Below are 18549 nucleotides of genomic sequence, written 5' to 3' on the forward strand. Positions count from 1 at the left end.
GAAGAATTTGGAGAAGGAATCCAGGGTGATATAGATCCAGCAGTACCAAAACATATTAAGATAACACTTAAAAAGTCTTTTTTTTTTTTCCCCTACTCTCTTTTCAGCAGTGTGTATTGTCACATATTGAAATACGGGAATGGTTATATGAGAAGGGCAATATGAAATAGTAATTTGCCATACTTGTTTAAAAAATTTTTAAAGTTCAAAATTCATTTTTTTAGTGTTTTAGATGTTGAAGAATTTTTTTAAGTATTTAGAAATTTACATGTTTTTAAAGAAGAATATGCAGATTGTTCCAATCAGTGGGGAAAAAAGAATACAGCACAATGAATATATCGAACTTGGAAGAAACTACTCTAAAAGCAGCTACAGTGAAACCTTTTTACATTACATAATCAATCATAATTTCATTAATATGTCATTTTGGTGCAATCCCATAAATGATCTATTATAAAAATTTACTGTACTATATTGAATTGTAATTAATTACAATATGTAATTATGTTAATCAACCTCATGAAATCTAATATGATGAGATTTTAACTTGAAGTTGTAAATTTTGAATAATATCAATTATTTTTGCATTTTTTAAACTGTCATCTATTTTAAAAATTATTAGTTTTACCAATCTCACTAAAATTTAGTTTTTACTTGGGGAGGGGGGCACCTGCTGAGTCTGGTGTTTAAAATTATTAAAGAATTAAATTTGTGTATATATATATATATCAGAAATTTTAAGGTTTTAGAGTTTATCATTTTATAAAGATTTTCACTTCCTTTTCTTTATAACTCTTGCAGAAAATATTTTTTCCCAATGAAAAATCTCTTTATATATAAAAAGTTTGAAAAAGTAATGCACAGCTTAAACCATTGAAGTTAGAAACATGAAATTTGCACATTATTTATTTATTTTGGTATTAATGACTCACTAAAGAACAAATTTTCAAAATTTTAATTCAATGTTTAATTAAAAATAAAGATAAAAATGGTACTTTAATGAGCTTTCGCCATAACATTAAAGCATATTATCGCAGAAAAATTATTTATACGCCATTTTAAAAGTTTAAAAAGGTAGCTTTTCATTGATGTCATGATAGAAGGGCGAGGAGGCTTTCTTTACTTTAATTTAAATTTTAAAGCAGTTCATCAAATAAGATTCTTCATTTGATGAGTTTTAAAAATTTTGAAGCAGTGCAATATGTTGTCAAGTCTGATAATTTCTGATAGCTGCTACCCTGATTTAAAAAATTAAAATATGGCTTTGTTATATTGTTAATTTTATGGCAGTTTTGCCAGCTTTATTGATAGTAGCCATTCCTGAATGCTTTAATTCTTAGATTTTTTTTTTACAACTTTACTAAATATTGTGAGTTAGTGTTGGAGGAAATTTTCACTTTTCAATCCAACCATGTTGAATTTTATTAGTTGTTGGATTTATAAAAATCACATACAAAATTTCTGGTTATGCTATACTTCTACATCAGTCGACATTTTCAGAAATGTGTTTATCTAAATAAACTCGTAATTTGTTGTTTTGAGAAATGTTGGAAAAGATTAGTTTTTTGTTAATCTTATAAAAATTGACTTAAATTTTTTGGTATTAATATTTTGATTATTTTTATGTTTTGTCAAATCCAAAAGGACACAATTTGTTTTGCAATAGAAGACTTTGTGCAAATACTGAAATAAATTTAAATATTTACAAAAATTCAATTAATTAAAATTTCAATAAAAACTTCATTATAAAACAAGAAACAACTTGTGCTTAGAAAATATGGAAGTTTATATATGCATACTGGTACAAAGGTGCTTATTGTTATTTTAGCTGAGATGTTTAAAAGTACTTATTTTTTGTAGCATTTTTTTACTACGCACTCTGGTGTAAAAAATTTACGTTTTGCCCCTCTCCATTTAGGAATAACAATCATTATTTTAATTGTTGTTATGCATTATTTTGATTTACTTTTTAAAACTGAAACATAATAACAAAATTTAAAAAAATAAAATTTAGAACCTTCTAGCTAGATATTTTGTTCTTAAACAATGCTTTTATGGAAAAATTAGCTTTTAGAATTATCAAAATGTAAAAATATTGTTCTATATTATACTATCTAAAAGTATGTTCTATATAAACATTTATTTGCTGTTTTGTCAGAAGTAATTTGTAAATTTTATCCTGTTTATTTTGTATTAAATGTTGTACATTTATTCTGATTTAATATTAAAGCTTGCCTTTTAAATATTATATAGTTATAAATTTTTTTCCATTAATAAAGTTTCTTTCATGCATTTTTTTTTTTACTAGGAAAGCATGTTAAATAATATGCTTTAGCCTTTTATAAATAGTACATTATTATATTTCTGTATAATTTACTTTTAGTTAAATCTACACCTCAGCGAAGTGGTTTGCGTGAGCGACGCAGACCAGAATCTCCTGAAAATAAGCTTCCTACTGTTTCTGAAAGCTGGGTTCCAGAAGAAGATTTGGATTTATGGGAAATTCGGGAATTTGGTGAAATGTAAGTATATAAATGAATTAAAAATTAACAGTCTTGATTAGTTTTTCAATTGAAGACTTTACTTTGAATTCATAATTAATATTTTCTGTGATGTTTAGTGAAATCAATTATATTCCGTTCCTATTTAGAATGAAAATAAGTAATATTTATGATAGATTGTATGCTTTTATGGCAATTCTCTGATAAAATTAAATTGGCCTTTTTTATTTACAATTAATTTATTTTGAAATTTAAAGTGGTTATTTTAATATTTTTCCTTCTTTTCAATTATAAATAATCAATATATAAAATGCTAACATATGTTGCACAGAACTTGCTCTTGCTTATTGCTGAATGGCAAATGTATACAAACATTTCAGATAATTCCACTGCACATAATTATAATTTAACACTTTGCCAATTAATGGGGCTGAAAAATATTATTAGAAATGTTATAAATAAGGCTCACCGAAAATTCTATTCACTTGGTGGAAAGAAGATGTAATGAATTCAAAAAACGGGTATCAGAGTTTCATTGGGCACAAAAATAGACTTAACCATTACCAGATGGATAATGGCTATGACTTACCAAAATATACTGATATTTGTATCTTCTAAAACTATCTCACAAAATGGTTTTTATATCATCTTGCTAAAAAAAAATTATCTTTTTAACCCCTTATTTACCAAATTATTTTGCCATCAATTTTTCAAATTCATTTTTGAACTGTTAGTTAAGTTTTGGTACAGAATAAAGCCAAGAAGAAGGAAAGAAAAAAAAAACTAATTAATTAATGTAATTTATCTAACTTAATTCATGATGAGATGTTTTAATGTTATTTTTAATTGATATATACTGCTTTCTATTGTTTCGTCTAATATGTTTTTCGTGATCTTTCAAATACTAATAGAAAAAAATACTCATATTGTGAAGATATCAGCTATATTTAAATGGTATTTTAAAGTGCCATTGGTATTATTAATGCTATCAATTTCATTTCTGCATAATGTTTTATTTATTTTTAATGTCATACACAATTTTTAACAATCCTTCAAAACATTCAGTGGTGTACTTTTACCAATATTAAAATAAAATTTTAAACAAATGCTCTCTTTAGATAGTTTAAAGTAGTATCTTCACCTCTGCTTTTATTTCATAATAAAAAGTTTCGAAAAAATCGCTCTGTTATGCACATTCCCATCTTGTAAGATATACATGTGCCAAATTTGGTAGCTGTAGGTCAAATAGTCTGGTCTACAAAGTGCTAACATGCACATACACATCCATCATCTTTATTGTTAGTTTAAATAACAACTTTTTTAGTTATAGTATTTCCATTTTACTGAACTTTTATTCATAGATAGAAATTAATACAAATTATATCATTCTGTATTTGTGCTATCAATTTAATAATAATTCTTTGAAAATTTGATCTACAAAAATCATTATTGAATATCTGAATTCAATGCATAACCATAAGGTCTACTTGATATATATCCTAAAAGCAAAGTTTTAAGCAGAAAATTTATCAAATTTTTGATGAGTAATATATTTGGAGAATGCTGTCTCTGTTCTATATCCAATGAGTAACTTATTAATTTCATGTCATGTAGGATTGAGAAAAAGAAAAGGGAACATTTGCGAGATCGCCAAGCTCATCAGCAGTCGCAGCAGAGTGCAGAGAAAATTAAAGCACAGATGGAAGCTCAACTAGTTCAACAGAGGCTTGCTCTGCAGCAGAAGAGATTACTGGAATCTGGCCAAGGATCTAAAACTCCTAATAAAGTAACTCTCTCTTCTAATCCAAAAACTTCAAAAATTACTTCTGTTTCTTCTACATCCTCTACTGCTACTGTAGCAAAGGTAAACTTATTGACATTAAGCATGCATGTTAGTTTTTGGCAAATTTGGCTACTCTTTCCACGCACTGCCTTATGTCTAGCATTGAATATGCTTTGACTGTTATTAACAAGGGTAATGAAATGTGTTGTTTGGCTTTTTTTTTTTTTTTTTCGCTTAGGATTTTTTTCCAATTTTTGTTTCTTGACTTATATCTTCTACGGGCTAGAATATTTTATTACCTGATTTTTCAAAGCAACATATTAGTATTCTGTTTGTTTGTTTTTTCAAGCATGCGAGGCTTTAAGAAATTGTTGTATTGCCTTTTTATGTCTTATTTAATTTCCTTTAAAACTCAGTATTAGAAGTTTTAATGTTCTTGGATTTGTGTTGAATTGAAAATATTTTTCTCCCTTAATTATTGGTTTCATTGGCTATTAAATTAACCTTTGTGAAATTATCGATCAATATTTTTGCAAAAATTAAGGTTTACACTTTGTCTCCTTCCTTGCATTGGCAGTCGTGAATTAATAATTATTATTTATGATTAGCTTTGTGAAGACTTGGGTTTTTATTATTTATAGATCTTCATAAAGTTAAAAAAAAAAAAAGACTTGTATATTAATCACATTACAGCAGTTATCAAAAAACAATAGGATATTTCATGACTAATGTTTGTCATTGGCATGGGGTTAATATACAAATACAAAAAAAATGGTATATTTTTAGTAAATTAAACATTATTATATTAAAACATATCTGCTTGTTTTTTTAAGGGCATTAAAGGAGAACTATGATATGTCTGTGGATCATAGTTCTCCAGCTGATTTGTGACCTATTAGACTAGCATGTTTCATACTCATTTAATATGATAATTTTTCAGGGCTACAATGACTTTAAATAATGAAATGTATTTGTAATGATCTTGCAGTATTTCAAATTTCACATTTAGACATTATTTATTAAGAACAGTTAAATTAATATTTTTTTGCATCAATAAAAATGTTATTTTGAGCTTAAGATATGTTAAGAATTAAATTGATATACGACTTTGAAAATATTACAAGTAATAATAATAAAATTAAATCTTTGATTAATTCTATACCATTATAGAATTATTATAATCAACATCTCAAATGTATATGCTGTTTCTTCATAAAATTCATTTTCTATTTTTAGATTTCTTTGGTTTCAACTACTTTGTCAACATCTACTACAACAACAAATGTTAAAACCTATCCTGGAATTAGAAGAATTTTCACCAGTCGTACACCTAAAACAGATGGTATAAAAAGTATTTTCATTTTATATTGACTAAATACTTGCTGGATTTTGCTTTTCTATGAATTTTAATTTCTGTTTCTTTGGATTCTATAGGTAAATCTTTGGCTTCTTTGACAACTACCACAACAAAAGTTCCCATAACTACAACTATATTGCCGAAATCGCCATTGGTTGTAAGAACTCCAAACGCTGCTAATACTTCCAATACAGCTACACGACCAACAGTTTTGACGGTGAGCTGTTATGAAATAGATTTCTTTAAAAATTTCATTTTACTGCTTAAAGAATTTTAAGTGAGCCATACTGCACCAGTTAACAAAATTATAAAATCTAGTATTAAAAAAAAATGGAAATATATAAAACAGACTCACTGCTTTGCTTTAAATTACTAATAAATTTTGGATTTCAAGTGCTTATTTTATACATTAATAAAAATTTAAAGCATGAAATATTCACCTCGCAACGAAGTGAACAGAATAAGTAATAAATTTCTGTTATTTGTAATTGTAAATGATTAGTAATGTCATGTAAAATTTATTTTATAAATATATTGATTTTATTAATATTGTACTTAAAGTACTAAAATTTATTAATAAATAATTTTAAAATAAGAAAAACATGTCATTCAATTTACAGAAACATAAGGCGAATGTATCCATAATTGAATTAATATTTTCAAATTACATAAGATTAATGCATCATGTCTCTAATATCATTTATTGAAATGTTTTTTAAACCTAGAAGATGAAGTAACAGTAGTTACGTTAATTTCCTCCTCTGTGCAAATAATCTGTCTTAATGTTAAATGCTTATACTTCTATTTAAACTAGATAAAAAAATTTACATTTAAATGATATAAGTCAGTATTTCTGAAATTTTTTTAATTTATGATACTCTTGCTAAATGAAGATTTTTCCTGCTAAATTCTGTGCAAATTTTAGTAAGTACTTTTTTACAATATGAGCAGATTAATAAATGTAATAATCAAATGGGAACACAGTTACCCCTATTTCCTTTAATTTTTATGCAGTACTCAATTTTGTGATATAAATTGCCATTAACTCAATTTACATAAATAAAAAGTGGCAATGAAAAGGAAAATTCTTTAATCTCGAGTAGTTATGAAAATTACATACTATCTCATGGACTGGCTTATCAAGCATCAACACTCTGCAAGATATAAAAATCATACTTTTTTAGAGATTATTTAACAATATTTTATCCTCAATGTCCCTTTCACACATTATTATTGTCTGTGATAAAGCATGAATCTGATGCCTTCATATTTGGATTTTTAAAGTCAGGTCTATCCTTTAAAGAAAATAAGGCATTCTAGAAAACATTAGAATGTCTACAGAATTTCTATTTTTCTTTGAATTAAAACAGTAGAATTTGATTGTACTCATTTGATTGTTGTTTGTATTAACTCTATAATTCCTAAATTAGTCTTGAAATATCATTGTTTAAAGTAATGTGCAATAAAAAGATTTAAAAACTAAACTGTAATATGATTTTGTATGATTATAGTTATATTTTACAGTTTTTGCATGAAATTGTATTATTTCAAGCATTACAAATAGTTTTGCCAGAATAAAATATCTGTTTATGTTGTAGTGGAATTGCACATTTTTTCCCCCCTTCCAAATTTTGATTTTATTTGTCCTATTTTATGGTATCCATTAGAAATCCAAAATAATAATAATATTAATAATTGATTAAACTCTTTAAAGATTTTTTTTTATGTCTTTATGTTAATGTTTAATCAATATTTCTGAGATGTAGTGATTTCCATTAAAATATGTCTGCTTGTATTATTATTGAGAGAGTATCCTGAATGTAGATACAGGTGGAATTTCAAATATTTAAGAAAAGAGAGGGTATAACACCTTCTCTTGTAATAATCATTGTGTTCAAAGTATTATCAATTCAAATTTTTGAATATTTTTGGATACTTTGAATACTTTGGTTTTATTTTGTTGATAAAATACCTTTTTTATGGAAAATTATTTCGTTAATCCCTGGAAATTAATTATCTCTTCATTCTTCTCTATGGAATTTTTTCTAATTTGCAAATTTAATGAATATAAAAAATGTTTGACTTTCTTTAAAAATTTTTGAGCTTATAATTAAAAATCAAAGTCATCTTAAGGTGAAAAAGGCAATATAGTTAGTCATTGCAGTGTTGTGAATTATAATTTATGTGATTTTTATTGTTATCGTATTGATTGAAATGTATCTTTTCTTTCATAAAATTGTTGAATACCAAAATGATGAATATCTATAGAATGCTGTTAAGTTAGATGGTGTGTTTTTTCTGGCATTTCACCATTGTTTTGAGAAACTAATTAATAAGATGTATTTTTAGTTGGGAGGCCAGATTGTTCGTCAGCCAGTTAGCAATCCAACACCTGCTGCTGCATCCATACGTACACAGATTCAATTAATACAAGGACCAAATGGTCAACTCCAAGTTCGAGGACTTTTGCCAGGTAATAAATATGTCATGTATTCTCTTTTTAATAACTATAAATTTATCATACTATTTTAAAAAGGATTTATAAATAGTTATAAATAATTCATTCAGAGTTTTTTCTTTATTTAAGTAATTTTAGTTTGACATTTTATTTCCAGTATTAAAACTGGCTTTCTTATATTTTCTTATTTCAGTTTTATGAAAGAAAAAGTTAAATATTATAGGGGGAAAAAAAGTGTATTTTTCAGTCTTCTAATTTATTTTGATCATTATGAAATTTCACCTTAGCTCCTGCAATCAATAAATTATTTTAAATCAGTGTCTTATTTAAATAATGGTTTATGTAAAATTGTTTTGTGAAAAGAATTTTGTCCGAGACTTGTCAAGTTTCCTAATAATTTTATAAGAAATGCACTGGCTCTTACTATTGAAAGTTTAATACTCATTTTCTCCAATGATTAAAGTTCTTGAATAGCTTTAAAAAACGCCCTGAAATATGAATTCTTCTTTGCATGGTATGTAAATGTTTTTCAGTATTGTTTCTTTTGTATTTTAATTTTGTAAATAGGGTGAAAATATAACTGTGTTTGTTGAAACATTACTTATGATTATTTCCTTTTTTAAAACTTCATAAATGTCTTTAGAATCTAATTTTAACTAAGTAACAAATACATTATCTAGTTTTGTTATTGCTTTTTCCAAGAAGTTACTTTATTAAACATTATTATTTTGGTGTTTGTATTACTATTTGGTTATTAGAAGCTGTAATTAATAGTAAATGCAAATTCATGCAATATAATTTTTCCCAAACTGGCATTGCTTTATTTCAGGCCAACAACTGATCAGATTATCGGATGGTCGCCTTCAGTTATTAACATTACCAGCGCAAGCTGTTCAACAAACACAACCTGAACAGACTATACAGACTGTACAACAAGCTCAACAAGTCCAGTTGCCAGCTTTGAGACCAGCTATTTCGCTAGCGCCTGCACCAACAGTTACAACAGGAGCTGCTGTTGCTACTTTAGCAACATCTACTGCTATGTCAATTTCTATGCCTACAGTTGCAAATATTGCTGCTCCTGGAACTATACAACTTGTAACACAGGGTCAGACAGCTCAAATAAAGGTATTGAATTCACATGATTTTTTTCCTTCTTTTTAATGTAATTAACTTTGTGGGTTTAAAAGTATTTTGCAAGACTGCTTTCCCTTAAATTATTTTTTATTTGATACAATCATTTTAAAAATATATAAACATGATATATTTTAGTTCCAATCGCCAGTTGCTATTACTCCTAATTTGATATCAACTGCGGGAGCAACAGTAACTACGACTCCTGCTACCTCAAAGTTAATACAAATTCGACCTCAAGCACCTGCTGTTCAAACTGTAGCAAGACAAGGTATGTTACTAATTTAAAAATTTATTCTGTAGTGAAATATAATTTGACATGCGTTTGTGGATTAGTTTTCATTTATGTAATCTATAGTTGTTTTGATGTCACAATTAAGTTTTATTTTTTTAATTTACTCATTCTATTGTTCAATAAATCTTACTTATTTTACTTCTTGGTGTTTACTTTTAGCACATTTAATTATTTTATGAAGTTCAACTCTATGGTCAATCAAATTTTATTAACATAATTTTTAAAAATTATATCTTCATACTTTTAGATAACAACAATTTTCAAAACAAGTGTTCAGTTAAATATCTTGCTATGTTGTTGTATTACTCATATTAAGATGGAAAAAGTGATTTGAAGTTTTGTTATTATGTGTTGCAAAAGATTGCATTGTGTTAATAAGTGTTAAAGAATTGCTTAATTTTGTTCTATTTGAATTATTTAAAAACGAGTTATTTTGTGATTGTTTTATTCAAATGATTTTTATCTGTGTTATGAAATTGATTTATATTCTATGTTCGAATAGTTTTTTCTCCTTCTTTGTATATTTAATATGTATACCTTCTCATTGTTTTAATTTCTTGTTTCATTAAATATAGTGCGTCCTGTTGCTCCTGTTGGTCAGCAAGTTCGAATACAAACAGCTGCTACTATTCCTGGGCTGGCAACGGTTGTGCAACCTGGTGTGACTTCAGCTGCACCTCAAGTTGTTACAACTGCTCAAACGCAAGTTACTACCCAAACCAACAAAATTTTGTTGTCTCCTACTCCGGTTAAAGTAACTTCTCCTGATGGAAAACAGATTTTGGCAAGTCCAACTAAAGTTGTCACTGTAACAAGCAAGGGTGATGGTACTTCCCAACAGTTTGTCTTAACAAATGCTATTAAGCAGCAAAGTAAGTTTGGGATTCTTCTATGGTACTTTATTTATACGATTAGTGGTTTATTTCTTAGTTATAAAATTTAAGACAAAAAAAAAAAAAAAAAAAAGAAGAAGAAGAAAGGAAGGAAGAAAGGAAGAAAAATCGTTGTACATGAAGTTTAAGAAAAATATAATCATTTGTAGTCCATTTTCATGATTTATAAAGGCTATATGTTTTCTATTCTTCAATTTGTGGTCAACTAAAAAAGTGTTTAGATTAAATAATAAAGCTTTAAAAATAATACCATATTTATTGGTTTGGATAGCAATAATGTTTTATCCTGCTTGCAAATTTATTAATAAATAAGAATGAATAAGATAGTTTAACAGCAGTACTTTTGAATTCATTTAACAAAAATTTTAGTAACAAATGGGAATTGGCTAATAGTGTTGAATTACTGTTTACCATGGTTACAAAATAAGTTTTTTGTTGTTATTTTTAACTATATAAATTTGAACATCAAGTTTTTTTGTTTGATTTGTTTTTCATGTAATATTTCAGTTCATCATTGATTTTTAGCAATTTTTATTTTAATGCACATTTTTTTTTCTTTGTGCTGTTGTCTTTACGGCATACATGTGTAACATAGTTATTAGATAGATTTTTTTTTTTTTTTTTCAATACTACAAATTTTTGTTGTTCAGCTTTTTTTTTCTTTGCTTTTTGAAATGCTGATTAAATGTCATAAAGTTAATTGTCCATCAAAAATTTTGGAAATTTTTTATAGTAAAAAAAATAGCGAATTTAGTTTAAATAGTAAAATAATTTACAAAAAATTTCCTTTAAATTAGATTATTGGAACTTTTTTATTTTATCATTTAGACAAATAGTTGAATTTTTGGTAAAATTTGACTGAACTTTTAGTGCTGCTCGATCAACAAGAAACTAAACTATGCACTAAGAGATATGCAAGTCTACCTTGGTTAATTTAAATTGTTACAGACATTTATTAATCAGTTTAATAAATTTGTCAGTTAATGAAGCTTTTTTTCTATAAAGTACTCTATGTAAAGACAATTTTCATTTGTTATGTTATAAATCAAATACTCTGACTACTGAAAAGAGTAATGCTAAAGGACATCTAGAGTTCCTTTCACAATGAACATTTTCTTTTTATCAAAAGACTAATTTTTTAAACGAAAATTCTTAGTAAAATAATTATTAATTTCCTTTAATTAAAGAAATTGATTTTATTATTAATCAAACAAGAAAAAACCAAAAACTGTACAAATCGTACTACATAATATATTGATCAACTGTTTTTTTCCCCTATGGTTGCTTTTATGTTGATGGTTCAGTATTTTTAGAAGCATAATAAATGTGATTGACAATATTTTCCCATCTTGCCAGTTCCTATAATTAAATCGGGTCTTGAAAGGTGATTTTCAAAAATAAAATAAGGTAGATGTACATGAGACACAAGTTGTGTCTCGCACTTGATAGAAGTCACCTAGTCGGTAGCATGTGTGTCGTGTGACTAATTATTCAAATGGTATCAGGAGAAACCTTACCAATATTATTTTTTGAAATAAGCCAAAAATTATGTATTTTATATTCAAGAATTGTATTATTTTTTTGTATAATTTAATGTAAAGTTAATTTTTTATCTGCATATTTATTTTAAATTTTTATATTCTATTTCTCCTATGCTAGACTTTATTAAAGGTATAGAATATAGACTGACAAGATATTAAATTTTGAATTAAAGTAATTATTTAGAAGACTATTTCAATTAGAAAAATGGAGCTGGTTTTAATATTCACCAGTTGGAATTGTAGGATTAAGCCAAAACATTAAGCCATTATTTTTGTAACATAAGGCATCATGTTGGTTCCTAATTGTTTAACTATCTCAGTTTGAAACTTTAATAATCACTTTTTAAAATATAACAAAGTACCATTTATATATGGAATATACGCTCTATAGTATGGAATAAATAATATAATTTTAAAATTAAGTATTTATCAAAAGTGAGAAGAATTATACCTTTATTTAATGTCTTGAATATTAATTATTTAATTAATGTATTATCATTTTTTCTTCATTAGTTGTACGGCAAGCACTGATGAACCAGCATGCTTCACCAGAAATTCAACAAAAACTTTTGGCAATGCAACGTCATCAACAAGCACAAATGCAAAAACAGCAGCTAGAAACTGATGGTAAAGTAACATCTCCTATTAAAATTGCAACCCCTATTGCACCTGCTATAGCTGATAAAAACAAGATTAAAGCATTGACACCAGAACAGAAAGAAGATAGTCAGAGGTATGTTAAATAAAATGTGCACTATTTTTCTTAATTATGCTTGCCTTTTTAATTATTAATTATTAGCAATTCTGTAAACAAAGCGGAGCTTCAAATTTTCTGATCTGAAAGTATTATTAACTTTTCTATAAAATCATGTATTTATGCAGCTTTGAAAATGCATTAATGAGGCTGGCATAATATTACCTTTTATTGGTTTCTTCTTTTTCTATATATAATTAAAGCTTAAAATAATATAATGCTTTATGTTGTGCTGCTGAAATTTAAAAAAAGCACTAATGACAAAGAACCAGCATAAATATGCAATTCTAAGTACCTATGAAAAATGTGAAAACTCTTTAAACTTATTTAAATTGGAAATCGCATGATTTGAGTCAAATGTAAAGTTTAAAAAAATTATAATAAATCAAAACCGTTAGTTTTTTTATAGTAAAAGCACGGAAAAAAAGATCTGAGATGTGCAATTCAATTATATTATGCATCACATGAATTTTAATGGTTTTCAACATTATTTTTCATGTAATAAAATTAGTTAATTAAACCTCTGTAAAGTTGCTTGACCTGTCTATCCTCAAAAAAAAAAAAAAAAAAAAAAAAAACAATTTAGTTAAAAAATATTGGTATCATTAATTAATTATATATATATTTTTTCTTAATAATATATGTTAATATTGCTTTCTTTAAAACTAGCTGCCTTTATGATCTGTGAATTTACCTGAAATATTCATTGTTTAATTCCATTTAAATCTGTTGGGCATATCATTATCTTCACAATTTCATCTGTGAAGTGTTTTTATCAACTTATCGACCTTAAAATGGTGTTATTTTAATTATTTGGATCTGAAGCTTTCTAGAATAACAGAAACTATTGTGGGAAAATTATTTTAAAAATATTTTTGAAATTCAAAATTTAGAAGAAAAAAATTACTTAACTACTTAATTGATACCCTTAAAAGCACAAATTGTTTAATGATGTTAAAATTATGTTTTTGAAAACTATTGTTGAAAATCTTGATTAATTTTTAATTAAGGAAAATTTTTAAATTTAAAACTCACTCTAGTATGTTTATTTTCACCCTTCAATGTTAAATTAATGTCAAGTTTAATATCTCTAATTGAAATGTTTTGACCTTTAACATACTTTACTTCTGCATTATTAAGAAAATTTTTGATGAAAACTCTTTTCATTAATGAATAACCTATCCCTTGTTGTAGAAACAACCAATTAAGTTTATAATTATTTCTAAATTATAACATTTGAAAATTGTGAATATTTTTATTATTACAGGTTAGCTGTATGTCAAGTTGTTGTCAAAGGTATTGTGGATCGTGTGGAGAGGGATGAAAAAAATACTCATCGTAGACAAAAGAGTAAAGAATCTGCTGAAGAGAGAAAAGTAAGAGCTGGGGCTGCCAAACAGCAAACTCTCCTTTTAAGGCATACTGAATTGTTAAGGAAAGACATTCTGAAAAAACGAGCTATAATGGAAAAAGAAATCCAACTGGAAATTCAGGTACATGGAAAAAAATAACCATAGACCTCCATTGGAATTGCTATTGAAATAAATTTAAATATTTAAAAAAAATCAGAATGCAAAAAACATTTTTTTAATTTATTAAAATTAAAGATTTTTTATCATTAAAGTATAAAATTATACTTGAAATTATATATTGCATTCTAATTATGGAACTGAATAAATTTTTTTTTTTAGGCTGAAGTTCAAGATGAAGTAAAGAAAAGAGAAGCCATAGCTGCAATACCACCTCAGGCAATGTCAGTTCAAACTCCTGTAGTACAGCCGAAAGTTAAAAAAGCCGTACAACAGTCGCCAAAGCCTCCAGTAAAGGTAGTTAAAACACCAAAATCTCCTAAACTGGCCAAATCCCTACCAAACAAGCCTATTAAAGTAGAAAGTCAAATTAAGGAAGACAAAATAGTGAAACCTCCCAAAAAGAGAAAATCGCAATCAAGTGAAAGTGATGGTATAGAACAGAATACGAAAACTCCAGCAAAGAAGCAAAAGTCTGCAATTACTAAACCAGCTGACCATAAAGCTCTGGATCAAAGGAAACTTTATTGTATTTGTAAAAAACCATACGATAGCAAAAGGTAAAATTTCTCTTTTTTCCAATCGAACATGATTTTAGTATAACATGAAATGGTATCATGAAGTCTGTTAACAGCTATTGCTTCATGTTCTACAATTTCTTCTACGTTATTATACAAAATTACAATAACTATCCTTGTTGAGAAGCAATATGAATGCATTAAATTAAACTTTTTATTTGTCGTTGCAGTAACTTATTATTAACACATTGTGTGTGGGTCACAGGATTTCTTGTTTTTAACAGATAGAATGCTGTGTTTGGTTCATTAGATATCTTATTTTTATGTTTTTTCGGCTGAATCAATGTATAACCAACCAGAGGCAAATATTTTTGTTATATTACTAGGGTAACAAAGCCTTATGCATTCTCGTGACAAATGATTAGCAAAATAACTGAATGTCGACATTCAGAGTATGCTGAAACAATCGGTCATTCTAGTCAGTAGATCTGTGCTGATCGTTTACCGTACCATATAAAATGTTTTAATATTGCACATTTTATTATTTCAAGTTTTGTGTTTTAATTTGTAAGGAAATAGCTCTTTTAAAATGTTAAAAATCTTATATAATAAATAGATGTATAAAATATATAGTAGTATTTAAGAATACTTTATGTAAATATAATAGGAAATGCAGATTAAAAATATGTAGGCTCTGGGAGCATTTTGAACATACAAAGTGCTGTACATAATGTGTTAAAGTATATGTGTATGTATTCATGTCATATGAACCTCTTTAATAAGTGTTAATGGCAAGATTAGTTGATGTGTGTAGAAGCCACAGAGCCCAATTTATTTTCAAAGTCTAAGCTTGATCAATCACTTATTTGATTTTGTATGTAGTATCTAAATTCATCACAAGTTGAATGCAATTTCATTCATTGTTTTAGAGTGACAAAAGAGGGATTGGGGTGTAAAATTTCGATCTTGAGTACCATGGTTTCAATTTGTTTTAGTTTCCTTCTGTCGACAAACAATGTATTTTTAATGCTACTTCTCCATTTTAATTCAAATTTCAAGTAAATTAAGTACTGCAATTCTTTTACAGTATTAATAAAGTTAAAATATGATTTTTAAACCAATTTCAAATAAAATCAATTCATCTCAAGGTATTCTTTTCTATTTGTAAATTGATTTGATAGCTACACAAATATCAAAGGATCTATTAAGTTATTTCGTTCAAAATAAAAGCAGAAGAATTGATTCCATTTTTAGGTAGTTTGTATTATTATTAATACATAACTTCACCTTCCTCCCTATATATATAATATAGCTAAAAAAACATTACAAAAAATGACAATTTTTTTTTTTTGAAAATACAGTATTTACTAATTAATTAGTAAGTATTAATTAAAAGTATTTTTTTTAAGTACTTAAACAATTAAATTCTCTTAATTGAGAGTAATGGACAGAACAGAGATACTTTAAAAAAAAATACTTTTCAAGTTTAATTTTTAATTTAAAGTGGGATTTAAAAGATTAATGGTTGACTGATGTTAACTAATTGCTTTATTAAAAACTAGCCGCCTTTGGCGACCAGCCGGTTCGCCAATCTTAATGTTCGTTAAAATTTTAATAATTAAATATTTTATGCAATTCCAACTTTAATAGATTCTTCAGCAAAATATTTTAAAACTTCAAATTTTGAGTCATATAATTCACTCATAATATTATAAAGGCCTTCAGTCATAACGTGATATGTATCTCTCTAATTTTCTGTTACCCCTCGTAGAATTTATGCTTTAAATTAAAGTGTAAAGGATTAATCTGCAATTAATATAATAATATTTTTTTACTGAAACAAAGCATTTTTTTTAATAATATGATTACTGATAATAGTCACTTTTCTTCGCCTTTTACGGTAACGCAAATGCGTCAATTTTTCTACTCCAGTTGGGGTAACGCTATGCAGATTATACATTTTTAATTTCCTTTATTCTGTGTTATTTTAATTCAAAAGTACTTCAGAATGAATCTGAAACATGGATTAATTAACAATGTTTAATTTTAAATGCATAAAACATTAAGAAAATAAACAGAATCGTTTGAAATAATCCGCCGTAAAATGTTAACCCTAGCCTTATTACTGTTGGGAGAAAAAAAAACTAAATCTTTACTCATTTGGCGGTGGGAAAAATGGAAGATTTTTTTGGCTGAAAAGTTGGCGGTGGTGAAAATGGAAGATTTTTTTGGCGGGAAAGTTAGTTTTTAATTAATAATTAAAATTTCAAAAAAAGGGACCCCAGGTGCACATTCTCGACCTCTAAGGTATACATGTACCAAATTTGGTAGCTTTATGTCAATTGACCTGGCATGTAGAGTGCCAACACACACACACACACACATTGAGCTTGATTATAAGTATAGATAATCATTTATCATGCTAAAAATTCGATAATTTTTTTTGTTTACTAAAAAAAGAAAAAGTGAGGAGAAATCATGCCTATGGGGAGAATGTTTGCTAATTGCAATATTCCTTTGATGTTAAAGCCTGAGTTTGCTACTAGGTAATAGGATTATTAAAGTAATATTTTGTCCAAAAGGAGCTAATGAGTGAAGATCTTTAAAAAAAATCCTCTAACACTTCTGTTAAGTTCTTTAGTTCTGTATTGTATAAATTAATTGTAGTTGGCTTTTCTAAATATTGCAACTATCTTTAAAAAATATTACTACATTTTAAGTATGTATTACATAACATACATAATCCTTAAAAATCCATCTGTTGTTGTCTTATGTTTATCTTTTCTTCTTGGAAAGCAATACTTATTGTGTCATTTATTTGTAGGTTTATGATTGGATGTGATTTGTGTTCTAACTGGTTTCATGTGGAATGTATTGGATTAACAGAAGTAAAAGCTAAATCAATGTCAAGATATGTATGCAATGATTGTACGAAAGCTACAGAAACTGCGGCTGAGGAATTGTACTGTCTTTGTCGTTCGCCTTATGATGAGTCTCAGTAAGTATTAATTAGGCATCTTCAGTACATAAATTTCTTATTTTCACTTTAAAGTAGAAGTAAGATTTAAAAAAAAAAAAAAAAACTAAACACATTTACAGTTTTAAAAAATGAAATGAAATTCAAACCGCCATTGATAATGATAACTTCTAGCATGATAATGTTTTAACACTTAATATGTTTTTCTTTATGTTCTTTTTTTAAAATTTGCTCTTAAATATATTGGTACAATAGCATGCATTAAAAAAAATTTAGTATCAATTTGTTTATGTGTAAATGCAATAACTAACACAATGAAAATTATTATTATAAAGTATGCTTTGTTATAGTTGAAAGAAATTATTAAGATGAATTTATTTAGAAATAAAATTGATGTTGCGATGAGGTTAATTTTTGAATTTTAAAAATATTGTAAGATTGAATGTTGTGTGATATTTTCAGGAGTTATTGAGATAAAGTTTTTTAAATTTTTGTACTGGTTTTTAGTGACCTACAAAATTTGGTGTGTTTAGTTCTAATGATCTGAATTGCTGAGCATTTTGAATGATTTTTATATTGTGCAATTATAAACATTAGCCTGTTAAAATAATTTTCTGTCATAAGTTCGCATCTTTCAATTTACAGATAGTATGCGATCTGTAAATTTTATGTTAAAAGTTTTTTTTAAAAAATGTTTATTTTTTCTGTTAACTTTAATTGCAACATTTTGATATTTATATTAATAAATATTTCAGTGTATACAGGATTTCGTAACTATAAATAAGAATGCTTTATATTCTCTACTTCAT

At 26.5% G+C, this 18549-nt stretch overlaps 1 protein-coding gene across 3 annotated transcripts in view; it reads left to right on the top strand.

Annotated features, from left to right (window-relative positions):
- The window catches only part of LOC129962489 (nucleosome-remodeling factor subunit BPTF-like), a 43322-nt gene that overhangs the window by 17948 nt on the left and 6825 nt on the right, over positions 1–18549 (top strand). For 2 of the 3 annotated variants that reach the window (XM_056076225.1, XM_056076226.1), the window contains exons 10-21: positions 2384–2522; positions 4116–4365; positions 5521–5626; positions 5719–5858; positions 7991–8114; positions 8929–9227; positions 9372–9504; positions 10104–10400; positions 12476–12695; positions 13984–14209; positions 14408–14805; positions 17588–17761. In XM_056076225.1, the coding sequence (XP_055932200.1) occupies positions 2384–2522; positions 4116–4365; positions 5521–5626; positions 5719–5858; positions 7991–8114; positions 8929–9227; positions 9372–9504; positions 10104–10400; positions 12476–12695; positions 13984–14209; positions 14408–14805; positions 17588–17761 (2506 nt within the window). The remainder of the gene's footprint in view (positions 1–2383; positions 2523–4115; positions 4366–5520; positions 5627–5718; positions 5859–7990; positions 8115–8928; positions 9228–9371; positions 9505–10103; positions 10401–12475; positions 12696–13983; positions 14210–14407; positions 14806–17587; positions 17762–18549) is intronic. The other variant, XM_056076227.1, reaches the window with a different exon arrangement.

The sequence above is a fragment of the Argiope bruennichi genome, chromosome 3 (genome assembly GCF_947563725.1).
Source record: "Argiope bruennichi chromosome 3, qqArgBrue1.1, whole genome shotgun sequence".
Lineage (NCBI taxonomy): Eukaryota > Metazoa > Arthropoda > Arachnida > Araneae > Araneidae > Argiope > Argiope bruennichi.